The 12,134-nt window shown below is 39.4% G+C and overlaps 1 protein-coding gene across 6 annotated transcripts in view; it reads left to right on the forward strand.

Moving 5' to 3' along the window:
- Positions 1-12,134, forward strand: part of RBMS3 (RNA binding motif single stranded interacting protein 3) — a 480,675-nt gene that overhangs the window by 244,489 nt on the left and 224,052 nt on the right. For all 6 annotated transcript variants that reach the window (XM_037070856.1, XM_037070857.1, XM_037070858.1 and 3 more), the window contains exon 4: positions 2,763-2,920. In XM_037070856.1, coding sequence (XP_036926751.1) covers positions 2,763-2,920 — 158 coding nt within the window. The remainder of the gene's footprint in view (positions 1-2,762; positions 2,921-12,134) is intronic.

The raw sequence follows: 12,134 nt of genomic DNA on the forward strand, positions 1-12,134 counted from the left end.
GAATATAAATTAAGGGATGGCATTGTACAATGCTTTGTTGTCTCTCTAAATACAAATTAATGAGTTGGCCTTACTGTTGGAATTTGGATTCAGACTACAGCTTAGTGGGCAACCCCTTATGCACAACTCTGTGTGTTCACTGCACACCATTTTGAGAGGCTGCAATGCATTCAACACCTGGGGAATTTAGAAATTTAATCAGAACAAACTAGTGCACTGCTGCCTACAGAAAATGACCAGATCTGTACAGTGCTCTGTATAGTGTGGTTGATTGCTTATGATTATTTAGCCTGGTCAAGGACAAAGGAGTAAAAATGTTGGGGAAATTCCAGTGTATTCATGAGACTGCTACGTTTTGCATCCCACTCTGGGTTAATCCAGGAACTCCCAAGCCGTGGGATATGTATCTGCCTCTCACAGAACTTGAATTGATGTAGGTGTATAGTATCCAGAAATTGCATCATAAGAAAGTCATTTTTTTTTTTTACTTCTTTCTCCATTCTTATTCTTCCCAGGAAGAATACTCTGTCTGGTGTCAGTGTGTGTCTCACACCTTTTTAAATTAAAAACCTCATTTGTAATTAAGAGAATGTCATCCACCAGGACCAGAGTCTTCTGCAAACAAATGTCATTTACTATGATTTAATAACAGGGGTTTGTTCCCTGTTTTTACAGTAACCTATTAATTATGGTACCAACAAAAAGTTATCTTTTGAAATAAATTTATTTATGCCCAAAGACACATTGACTTTAAAAAAAAGCTTTTATGTAAAAAAATAAGAGTACCTGGCTGGCAAAATTTTCTAAAATGATAGGCAAATGATTGAAACTTGGGGAACACTGGGCTAGTGGAAAGTACACGAGTGACGATAGTACACGAGTCGCAGAAAGTACACGAGCGGCAACCACGAGTGGTCGCTAAGTCTAATTCTAGCTCTGCCACTAATTATTGGACTGACCTTGGACAAGATGATGGATCTTTCATGCTTCCATTTCCTCATTACCCAATAAATGCAATGATATTTGCCCAGCTACCTTTGAAGTGACAATGCAAAGATTGGAATGAAATGATGGGGAGTGAGATTTGACAGTTGTGTGTGCACATGGTTCGCGATTATGCATCTGAAACACTTTTTCTTTCTCTTATTTTTCTCACCATCCCAGCTAAAATAGAAAGAAAAAAAGATGATCATTTAGGAAGGGATAATGTTTTCTTTCTCCAGTTATGCCATTTATTACTGGGGTATGTGTTTGTATAGAGAGAGCGACGCCAGCTGTACATTGTCTGCATTCACACTATTACTAAAAATTAAAGCTTTGTTGTCTTTTTTCTGATTGTTTATAGGTTTGTTTCTACTGTTTTCTATAGTGATCCAAAAAAGTTTGGAAACTAAACTATGCTTAAAAAATGAACCTAATAATAGATCTCATTCATCTGAAAGCTTAATAAAAATATTATGATCTATCTGAATATTTAAAGTTGTTTAAAAAATAATGGAGTTTAGTTTTATAGCAAAAGTGTTTCTTGACCTGAAATAACATTTGGAATGTTGCTTATTATGTTTTTTCACTGTGCTTAAAACATCAAATTTTCTACAAAATATGATATCATGTCTTCACAAAAGATATTTGGCTGTAACAAACATAATGTCATTTCCTATAGACTTCATTCAGAATTTCTTTTTTCCAACTTAATCTCACATATTCTTGAAATTAATGTTGTTGGTTAAAATTATAATTAATTGATTGTGGTTAAAATATAATGGCATAGTGAAACACCTGATATATTTTGATATTAATGATTAATTATGTCAGATTAATGGCTGCTATTTTGATACATATGTACAACTAAGTTCTATTTGATTATGTGAAACAAGAACATTTGTGCACACAGAAATAATGCTAGCAATTGTTGTTTGGTTTCCTGTTCTATTAAGCAAAGCTTACTTAAGCACTAAACCTGATGAATTAGGAAATGATAGGCCTTGTGATTCATTTGCATATAAATATTCATGGATGGCCTAGGACAGCAGTTCTCACACTTGAGCACTCATCAGAATCTCCTGGAAGGATTTTCAAACCACTGGTTGCTTGGCCCACCCTCAAGGATCTGATTCAGTAGTTCTGGGTGGAGCCTAGAAATTCGCACTTCTGGCAAATTCTGCAGTGATACTGAGGTTGAGGATGCTGTTCTAGGTCCATACATTTTTCTCCCACTGGTCTGGGGCAAGGCAGTCGTATAGCAGGGCAGTGAAGCTCACGAACTTTGGCAGCACCCCCCAGATTTCAGCTTTGGCTTTGACACTGAGGAGCAGTGTCACTTGGACAAAGTAGGGATCAATTTTGTCATGTGTAAAATAGTAACAATTATATCTATTGAGAATATAGAATGAAGTAGCGCATATTAAATGTTTAAAACAATGCCTAGCCTATTATGAGCACTCCGTTACTACAACATTAGTAACTAGAGGTGATGGCAGTTAGAGTAGATGCTAGTAGGAATAGAGAAGTAGTAGTCAGTAGTAATAGAGAAGGAGGTTTGTTAGTCTTTTCTAAGGAAGGCTGGGCAGAGAGGTTGGTTTTCATTGAAACATTCTGGCAAGAAGGATGTTTGGTGAAAAGAAGCAGTGACCTTGGTGAAAGAACGTGCAAGATCATATTGGAGTGGAGTCTAGACTGCAGTTTATTCAAAATGTAGCCATGTGTGCAGTAAGTTTCTCAATATTTAGAACTTACTGCATTTGTTTGTTTCCTTCCCTTAGCAACAAGAGCAAGACCCAACCAACCTATACATCTCAAATCTCCCCATTTCTATGGATGAACAGGAACTTGAGAATATGCTGAAACCCTTTGGACATGTCATTTCCACAAGGATACTAAGAGATGCTAATGGAGTCAGCAGAGGTGTCGGTTTTGCCAGGTAAACACTTGCTTTGTATATTATTTATCTTTCCTCATTATTTCCTTTTAATTCCATTCCTTTCTAGCACTACAGCCCAAAGCAGTAGAATTTTTTCAAAATAATAGTGTGTAAGCCCTGACCGGTGTAGCTCAGTTGTTTAAGCCATTGTCTTGTGAAGCAAAATGTCACTGATTTGATTCCCAGTGAGGGTACATGCCTGAGTTGCAGGTTCAGTCCCCAGTCTGGCAGTATGTGCAGAATAAAGCCAATTGATGTTTCTCTCTCTCACATCAAAGTTTCTCTCCCTCACATCAATGTTTCTCTCCCTCCCTTCCCCTTTCTCTAAAATCAAAAATAAAAACAACATTTAAAATAAACTTTGTTTATCAAGCTGATTCTATGTATCTTTGCTTCAAGCCAAACAATCCCAATGTAATTATAAAATGTTCTTTCTAAAATATGTATATAGAAAGTTCATATGTCTGGAGTCATAATGATTTGCATATAGAGTCCCCAGGCTTCTCTATGCCTATAGGTCAACAAAATCAGATGCTGCCACTTTCTGTCAGAGATAATAAATGCCCAGCACCCCAAAACCAAAGAGCCCATGTGGGGAGCAAAGCATCCCAATGCTTTCACATTGATTTCCAAAGAAGAAGATGATAGAATTTCTCAGTCAGCAGAAGAGAGAAGAGATGAAAGATACAGAAAAACAGGAGTGGTTGGAAAGTCCCAAGGAACCCAAAAATATAAGAGGAGGTCAAGGGGCATTTGCATCTGAGAGGCCCTGGCTGTGTGCTTTTGATATTTTACGAAACGGGGGTGGGGGGGTGGAGGGGGGAAGCAGATTGAATTTTTTTCATTGTCAGAAAAGGAAGACTAGTTTTCACTTTAACTTCAAGGGAATATTTATAAAAGAGGGTCTCAGCCAGGAATGGAGTTAAAACGCTTGTACCTGCTGTGCTTTCATGAAAAACAAAGGTAAAGGAACCACTGGAAAAAAAAAAAGAAACTGCTCAACCACAAACAAGAAATGTAATAGCTGTGGTCTCCATGACATGCTAAGTGTGTGTGTCTCCAGCTGACTTCCCACAGGTGAATGGATGGAGGTGGGTGTCATGGAGAAGCTAGTGCATTGCTGACAGGTATGTGCACCTGTGATGAACCCTGCATCACTTGGCAAACCATTCCAAACCCACTTCCGTTAACCCACTTCGAAAGATGACACATTGTAATGTGAACGTTAACTGATTTCTAACTTGACTTCCTAGAGGTCATGAACCACTGTCTCCAAATTCTTTATATTCCCCACACTGTTCAACACATTGACCATTAGACACAGGCAAGATGCGTCTGATAATATTGAAGAGAAATGGGCAAAATGAAGAGAGTCTTCCTGATTTGAATCGATGCATGAGGCATTTAAGTTTGCAGAACACTATTAACCATCAACTTTCATGGTCAAGGCAGAGTTAATCATAGTGCCTGGGTGTCTGAAACTTGCCAACGTGGTCATTCTCGGAGAGCGCACAACCTGCAATTGGAAGTCTGACCAGCGCCGAAGTGCTGTGCAGTCCCATCGATGCGCATGCGCACACAGCATGCACATGCCCGTGGTTCTTCCCCTGCCTCTCACACCCCCAAACTCTCTCTTTAATCAATTAGCTTCTCCTTCATTTGTACTCCTCTGAGAAATGACCATCTTTCAAATTAACCAAACGTATTTTCTAATAAAATCTATGGTGATTTTTTTAAACAAAAAATGTTCTGTATCAATATATTAGTTTGTTAGGTTGTAGGTTGCAGTCCCTCAGCCATAAGTCACTACAACAGACTGGCTGACTTGAACAACAGAAATGTATATTCTCATAATTCTAGAGGCTAGAAGCCCAAGATCATGATATCAGTAGTTTTGGTTGCCTCCCCTTGTCTTCTAGGTGACCTAGGAGGCCCTGGGTCTTCACTTGGTCTTCCCTTTCGTTTGGGTCTTCTTCTCTTCTCAAGTCAAGATTCCATCGGGACCCACCCATCTGAACTCCTGTTAATTTAATGACCACTTTAAAGGGCCATACTTTAAACACAAACCTCCTGAGACGCTAAGGGTCAGGACTTCATCATGTGAATATGAGCAGGGTCCACAACTTAGCTTATAACATAAAGATGGGGCTCTTCATTTCCCTCATTTATATCTTCTCTGTACAAGTTGTGTTTACTTAAAAAGATTTTTCTTAAGTGCAGAGCCAAGTGATGTACACCGTAGGGGGTAAAACTCTAATCATGGTATGTGGTGCCATGAAACAGAAAAACCCATAAAGTGTTTTTTTTTTTTGAACCAGATCAGGATGGGAATTTTAAATTATTATTTTATATCTGTTCAGAATACAGCCTCTCACTCCTTCAGTGCATTTTGTGTATTGAAGCCACAAGCGATTCTATAAATATGCAAGTCTGGTCATGGCAGGAGCCTGCTGACTTCCTTTCCATATGGCGGGAGTCACTGGATTTACAGACCTCTGCCATCATTATCTCTGACATGGCTCATCTTCCTAGCCCGTCTTCCTGCTCCCGTCCTAGACATGGGCTGCCCTTCTCAACTGTGACGTGTGGCTCTTCCTCTGGTTTCTGCCTACGGGTCCCTCAGATATAAACTTAAATAGCTTTTCTTCAAAGACACCTTCACTGGCTTCAAACTTTATCCTACAAAGTTATGTTCTTTTATTATAGCTCCTGCCAAAGTTGTGTATTTTTTAAATAGCATTTACCACAATTGTGATGAATTCACTATTTAATTTCTGTCTTAACCTGCTGAATTGCACACTTCTGTAAGTCATTTTTTATTATTTTTGGATGGGTGGATAGGTGAATGGTATTGTAGATTGCATAATTACCTTTCTATGAAGTTTCTGAATGACTGAACTCTAAGCAATGATTTTTAAAATGTCAAGCTTTGAATGTGAATTATTAATAGCATTCCAATACTGAAATGTAGGTCTCTGTACTCTAATTCATTCATTTTCCAGTTTCAGAAAGTTGCGTGTGGATTGTAAACAAAATCCTAGGTTCAAATCAAGACAATGATTTTTTATTCTTAAGAAATCAAAGGAAAATCTAAAGTTGCCTGTCTTGTAAAAAGCCAGGAAACTTGACACAGGATAAGTATTTCATTCTCTGTTGTCTTAGACTTGAAATTCTAAGGAGCAGGGTCCCACTTTACCAATTTGATGGGGTAAGAAAATAATTGTGGCTATTGCACATGTAAATAGATCTGCCCAAATTCCTACTTGCTCACACAGATTTGTTCTGCATTTTCTCAAACAGTTGTGGCTGCTACTTTAACTAACTTGATCATTCACAAACTATGCACAACTTTCCTGCTTTTGAAAACTCATCTTTTTTTCCACTCAGCCTTTCTTAACAGGAGCTTACCTTCTGAACCACCAGACAGAAATGCTTTGAGTCACTACTTTCTGAATTCTTCTAGTGCATAAGCCTTGAGATAGTGGTTCTCAATGTATAGTTTCCAGGACAGCAGCATACCCTGGGAAGTTGCAGAAATGCACATTTTGGGAGCCCCACCTCAGACCTCCTGAATCAGCAATGATGGGGTTCACGTGGGGGGCAGAAATGTGTTCTAACAAGCCCTTCCGGTGTCTCTGGTGCTCCCTAAAATTTGAGAAGCGTTGTCTTAGACCGCCAGGTCCTCAGAATCATCTGGAGGGTCTGTAACAACTCAGGTTGCTGGGCCTCATTCTTAAAGATTTTCCCAGATGCAGTTGATTCTTATCTGATACCCCTTTCACACAGTCCCACTTTCTCAAAGCCTGCTCCTCATGCAGGGATCTCTGTTTCTATCCTCAGGAATAGGGACGAGGCCTCATACGTTTCCTAAAACCTACAATGGAATCTGACATATAATTGATCGCCACTAAATTTTGGATAATGAACAAATGGAATCGCTTTAAGTTTTTTGTTTTTTTGTTTGGTTTTGGCTGTAGTAATATGCAGCGAGATAGTATTTCACACACACACACACACACACACACACACAAGAAAAACAACAACTTTGAGACAGTACAGAAAACTACAGCAGCATCAGCCCAAACTATTACTGCTTCGCAAATTATGTCTTCCTCTGAAAGTGTACAGTGTCAAAGGCATTATGAAAAGAATATGCGTATTCAACTGGAAGAACAGCTAGCCTATAATTGTGCTAGTAAATTGTACATAGCTCTTGAATTTAAGATTACCTCAATTCCTGAAACCTGAATCATTTTGTTCATCAGCCTTCATTTTTAATATTACCATTGGTCACTTCTGACCACCAGATGTGGTCCTCGATTCATGTGTAAGAGATCCTCAAATTGTTTTGACTAGAGAGAAAACCCACATTATTATCTTACCCAAAAGCTATACATTAATCTTCTTTGATAAGCATCTCTTCAAAGAAGAGGTAGTATCATCATTCTGTATTTAAAACACTGAACTTCAAAGCATTGATTTGAATGCCAGTAGGGCTCACAGACAGCGCAATTACAGGCTTTTCAAAGTTCCAGGAGCACTAGATAGTGTCTGAAATTACAGACATTTTATTTTATTTTTTATGTTTTTAACTCTCTTGTAACTTAAACTGATTCTGTAAGACCCACCCCCCTCCAGGCAGCATTTTATAGCCAACTCATAAACCTCTGAAAACAGAAGTTTACGGTGGGAATGCTGACAGTCAGACGGCAGACCCGCGACTGCCGAGCCCGCGGGTGCCAGCACGCTGCCTCGCCTTCGAGGGTGAGGATCAGGGCATAAATCAGCCCGAGTCTGGAGGGACAGGACTGCGTGTTCATGTTATCCATTTCCCATTCCCAGAAACATGAGACCGTTTGTCTAACAAGAATCACATTGAAAGGGTGTTATGAGAGGCTGGTAAAGAATGACCCAAAGTGGAGAAGAAATGGGGGGTAAGCATTCACAACTAATCCAGCTTCAACATCTGGGAACATAGGACCTCTTTAAGGAACGCATTTACTGTCCCCTGGTGAGCTAAAGAGCGTGAGAGACTGCTGAGCACAGAGACCTTTGTATTCCGTAGTGTTTCCCGCCCCCTCTAGTACTTTTAATTTGATTCTCATGGAGCTTTGTTTGAATGACTTAACACAGAGGAAGCCCTGTGTCCTGCTTCTCTTGACCTAATAAGCAAGTTTTTCAAATAATTTCAGTTCTTTTCATAAAGTAAAAAATATTAATCATGGTTAACAGGCAGACAAATATCAGCCTGATTAGTAACAATCAATATAAATAGAAGATTAAGAATGTTTTTGTATTATATTTAATGGCTTTGAATATTATTAAAACTTGATTGATCTGCCTTTTACTGCCCAAGCTTTTGCTCCCTATAATGAGAACTCTGATTTAGAATAAATATAATGAAAATATAAATATTTACAAAATTATAGAGCAAATGCCCCAACTTCTTTTTTAGGCAAATATGTGCTCCTTTAAAATGACCATATAATAATCTATCAAACTTTGTTTTTGCTTTTGGAACATGTTTTGATCATATCTACATCGAGTTCATATTTGTGTTAACAATCCCTCGCTATTTGGGGAACTCTTTGGGCATCACTATCTCACATACATGGGACCAGACAAGCAAATGTGAGCAAAGGAAAAGTCTAAAATGTAACTTTAGTGGTTAGTTATATATGCAAACTACAGCTGTGTTTGCCCAGAAACAGGTTACAATTGTGTTTGCTGAGGCTGAAGAAAGTGAGGGCTGCCGTTCCGTTTGGTGACCTCAAGTCCCCTCCCAACTGCCCACAGGTGTGAGCCGCCGTAGGGTCCAGTCCTGGTCCACCCTCCAGTGTCTGCATCTTTGTTTTATGTGTCACTTTGTTTACCTTCATCTACTTCTTCTCATTGCCTCTTCGTGTACCTTTCCTTTACCATCACAAGGTCACGATCATGGGTACCGAGAACAGAACCTTCTGTTTTCATTATCATGTTTTCAGAGCCTTGGTTTTAAAAACCCAAACCCAGAAGCCAAGCAAATGAATGAAATTGCATCCAATAATCCACTATTCTGAAATCTCCTAGGCTCGATTCTTCCTCTAGACATAACTTTATACAAATTTAAAGAAGAGAAAACATATGCTTTATTGTTTTATAATTACAAAATTGAAATGACCAGATTCCTAAAACTGCCTCTGTGGAATGGGGGGAACGTTCTGAATATGATTTACCCATGGAAAACTGAAATGGGGGAACCCTGTTACCTCTGGATTGGAAACGGTGGCCATTCAGCGTGCTCAGGTCCTGGAAAATCTCTTTACCTGCTGTAAGCACAAACCAGGACAGGGACTCTTGGGCCATTCAAAGGCTATGTGCGTTTCAGAATGGCTGTCTGCTTCCAGCCAATAAAGAGGACAGACTTGAACATACCATTTGGGCTACAAGTGTGAGTCTCTTTTATTTAGTGTCTTTTCTGCATCCTCAGTTCTCTGTGAGTTGAATCAACCCATCTATTTTCTATATCTGTGTGGTTATGGACAAGGGTTTGTGAGTCAGAAATAACCTGGGTGCCTCTGATCTGCGAGTTTGTACTAGTTACTTAATCTCTCTGAGCCTCCTTTCTTGATATATAAAAATGTATTCATTCATTTATTTATTCAGTTCATTTAGTAAATATGTCTTTATCACCACTAGCATACCAGTAATAACTCTAGATGCAATAAATTTAGAGGTATACACAAAAGATAAATATCTCCTTTCAGGGATGGATATGGTAGTGCATTGAGGAGACAAATAAAGCGTGCAACCAAACGAATAATAAAAAAGCAAATAACTAAAGTGTCATAAAAACAGAATGAAACATAGAGGTGCAATAGAGAATATGGCAGAAGGAGAGGCTGGAGGCTGGAGGGACAGGTAAGCCCCCTGAGAAGGGAGCATTCAAACTGAGATGCAAATAATAACAATAAACCACCCAGGAGTGTCTCTTGGTGTAGTTGAGGACTGAAGAGAGCGTGCCTGGCAAAGGAAAAAGTGAAGAGTAGATCTATGGTAAGGCCAAGTTCACATATTTGGGAAATGCAGGAAAGACAAAGTTGTCCTGTCATACAGGAAAGAAAAGAAGTAAAATCAAAGATAATATCTAGGAGTGGCGTGCCATCGCAGCTGATACTGACTGAGAAAGGGACTGACTACAAGTGATAATGTATCCAATGCTGTTAATGGCAGGGTTTCTCTAAACCTAAGCATACTATGCTCAGTAATGTTTTTCCTTATCTCAACTTAAATTTTTTAAATTTATTTTTTTCTAATTCTGTACCCAAATTCCTTTTGAAAGCATGTCTCTATGGTTAAAAGTCAAATCTAGTTTATGCTGTATCTAGACAAGGGTATCAGTCAGAGGTCGGCAGTAATCTAAGTGAAAGAAGCAGTCCCTTGACTGAGTATAAGGAAACTTTTTTACCACCCTTACATTCTTCTTGAAACACACGGCCTCTGGGATAATGCTGTTGCTTGGTTAATGATGGTTTTAAAGTGTAACCATCAGAGTGTGGGCTGGAAACGGAATTGTGCCACAAATGATTCAACTGGAGAGACTAGACTAATAGAGTATTTAGAGAAGCATGGGCAGAGTTAAGGGACCTGACAAAGGAATATTAAGCTACCCAGAGCTGAGCAACAGGAGGACGCTTTTACCACCCTGAGGGCTAAAGGCAAAAGAAGGAGTGTCCCAGAGCCCAGTGAGACCCAGACCCTTGGAGGAGGGGCTGCCTGGATGGGCTGCAGACAGACAGGGATACACCCCCTGCCAGAGACACAAGTGACAAGGCAGAGGGGGAATGGGGAAGAAAGGGTCATACTTTTCTCTACACCCACTATATCACCAGTAGCTAAACCCAATGAAATGCTATCATATAAGGGAGCCAAGATGATATGATCCATAGAAGGGTCACTTCTTGAGGACATAGGACAAAGCAGAGAAGACATAGAGATAACAAACAGGAAACACAAGTACCTATGGATAATAACTGTTTGTCTCTGGACTCCATCATAAAAAAACCCCACAAAAAAATGGAAAAAAAATAGGGCAAGTTCAGCAATAACTAACATCTACTTCTTTGCCTTAAGACTGACAATTGATACAGATTGGTAGGAATGATGGCAAACTGACTGTTTAAAGAAAACAACTGGTCAACTCTAGGCCATGGTTACTGTGATGTCTTCATTCTGGTACCAAATATGTGTCAGTTTTTACAGTAGTTCTCCAATTCTCCGACAATAACTGGGAGTCCAGTGATTCAATTCAATTCTGACACTACCTGGAGTTATCATCCAACTCCAGATTTAAGGGCTCAGTTTCACAAGACTGTACCTAGGCTATCCACACTTCTACTGGGCCAACTACAAATTCAGGGATTCCCATGACCCCCCTCAGGTCTGATAATTCACTGGAGCAACCAAGAGAACTCACAAAAACACTTTACTTATGTATACCAGTATATTATGAAGGATACAGCTCAGCCAAAATAGGTTCATAGCACAAGGAAGGTGTAAGGATGGCTAAGAGCTTCCCTGCCTTCTTTAGGTGTACCGCCCTTTCAGTCCATCAATGTCTGAAGCAACCCAGACGCTCCTGAAACCGGTCACTGGGTGGTTTTTATGGAGATTTTGTTGTATAAGCTTGATTGATTGAATTAGTGGCCATTAGTGATAGAGGTCTATCTCTAGCCCCTCTGCAAACCCTCCAGAGATTGGAGCGTTGGGTTGAAAGCTCCCACCCTCTGATTACTCAGTCTTTCTGGTGACTAGCCTCATTCTGAAGCCATCTAGGGGTCCCAACTTAAGTCATCTAGTTAACATCAGCTCAAATATGGTCAAAAGGGGCTCATTACGAATAACAAAAAACATGCCCATTACTCAGGAAATTCCAAAGGTTTTAAGAGTTCTGTGCCAGGGACCAGGACAAAAACCAAATTTATTTTTATTATACCATACTTGCCATACCAAAAACATGGCTCAAATAATCTAATTTTTAATAGCAATCAGACATTCAAATTTTTATGTGGAGTCCCCCAACTTTAAATTTTGACAGTTATTTCAAATTTTCCAAAAACTCTTTGCAGTCCAAACAAAACATCCCTAAAAGCTGGATTTAGCCCACAGTTTCCAGTTTGGGACACCTGACATAGAACTCCAGTCTAGTGGTTCTCAGCCATGGCTGCTCACTGGA

Source organism: Sturnira hondurensis, unplaced genomic scaffold, assembly GCF_014824575.4.
Source record: "Sturnira hondurensis isolate 20B ecotype Veracruz unplaced genomic scaffold, ASM1482457v3 Scaffold0019006, whole genome shotgun sequence".
NCBI lineage: Eukaryota > Metazoa > Chordata > Mammalia > Chiroptera > Phyllostomidae > Sturnira > Sturnira hondurensis.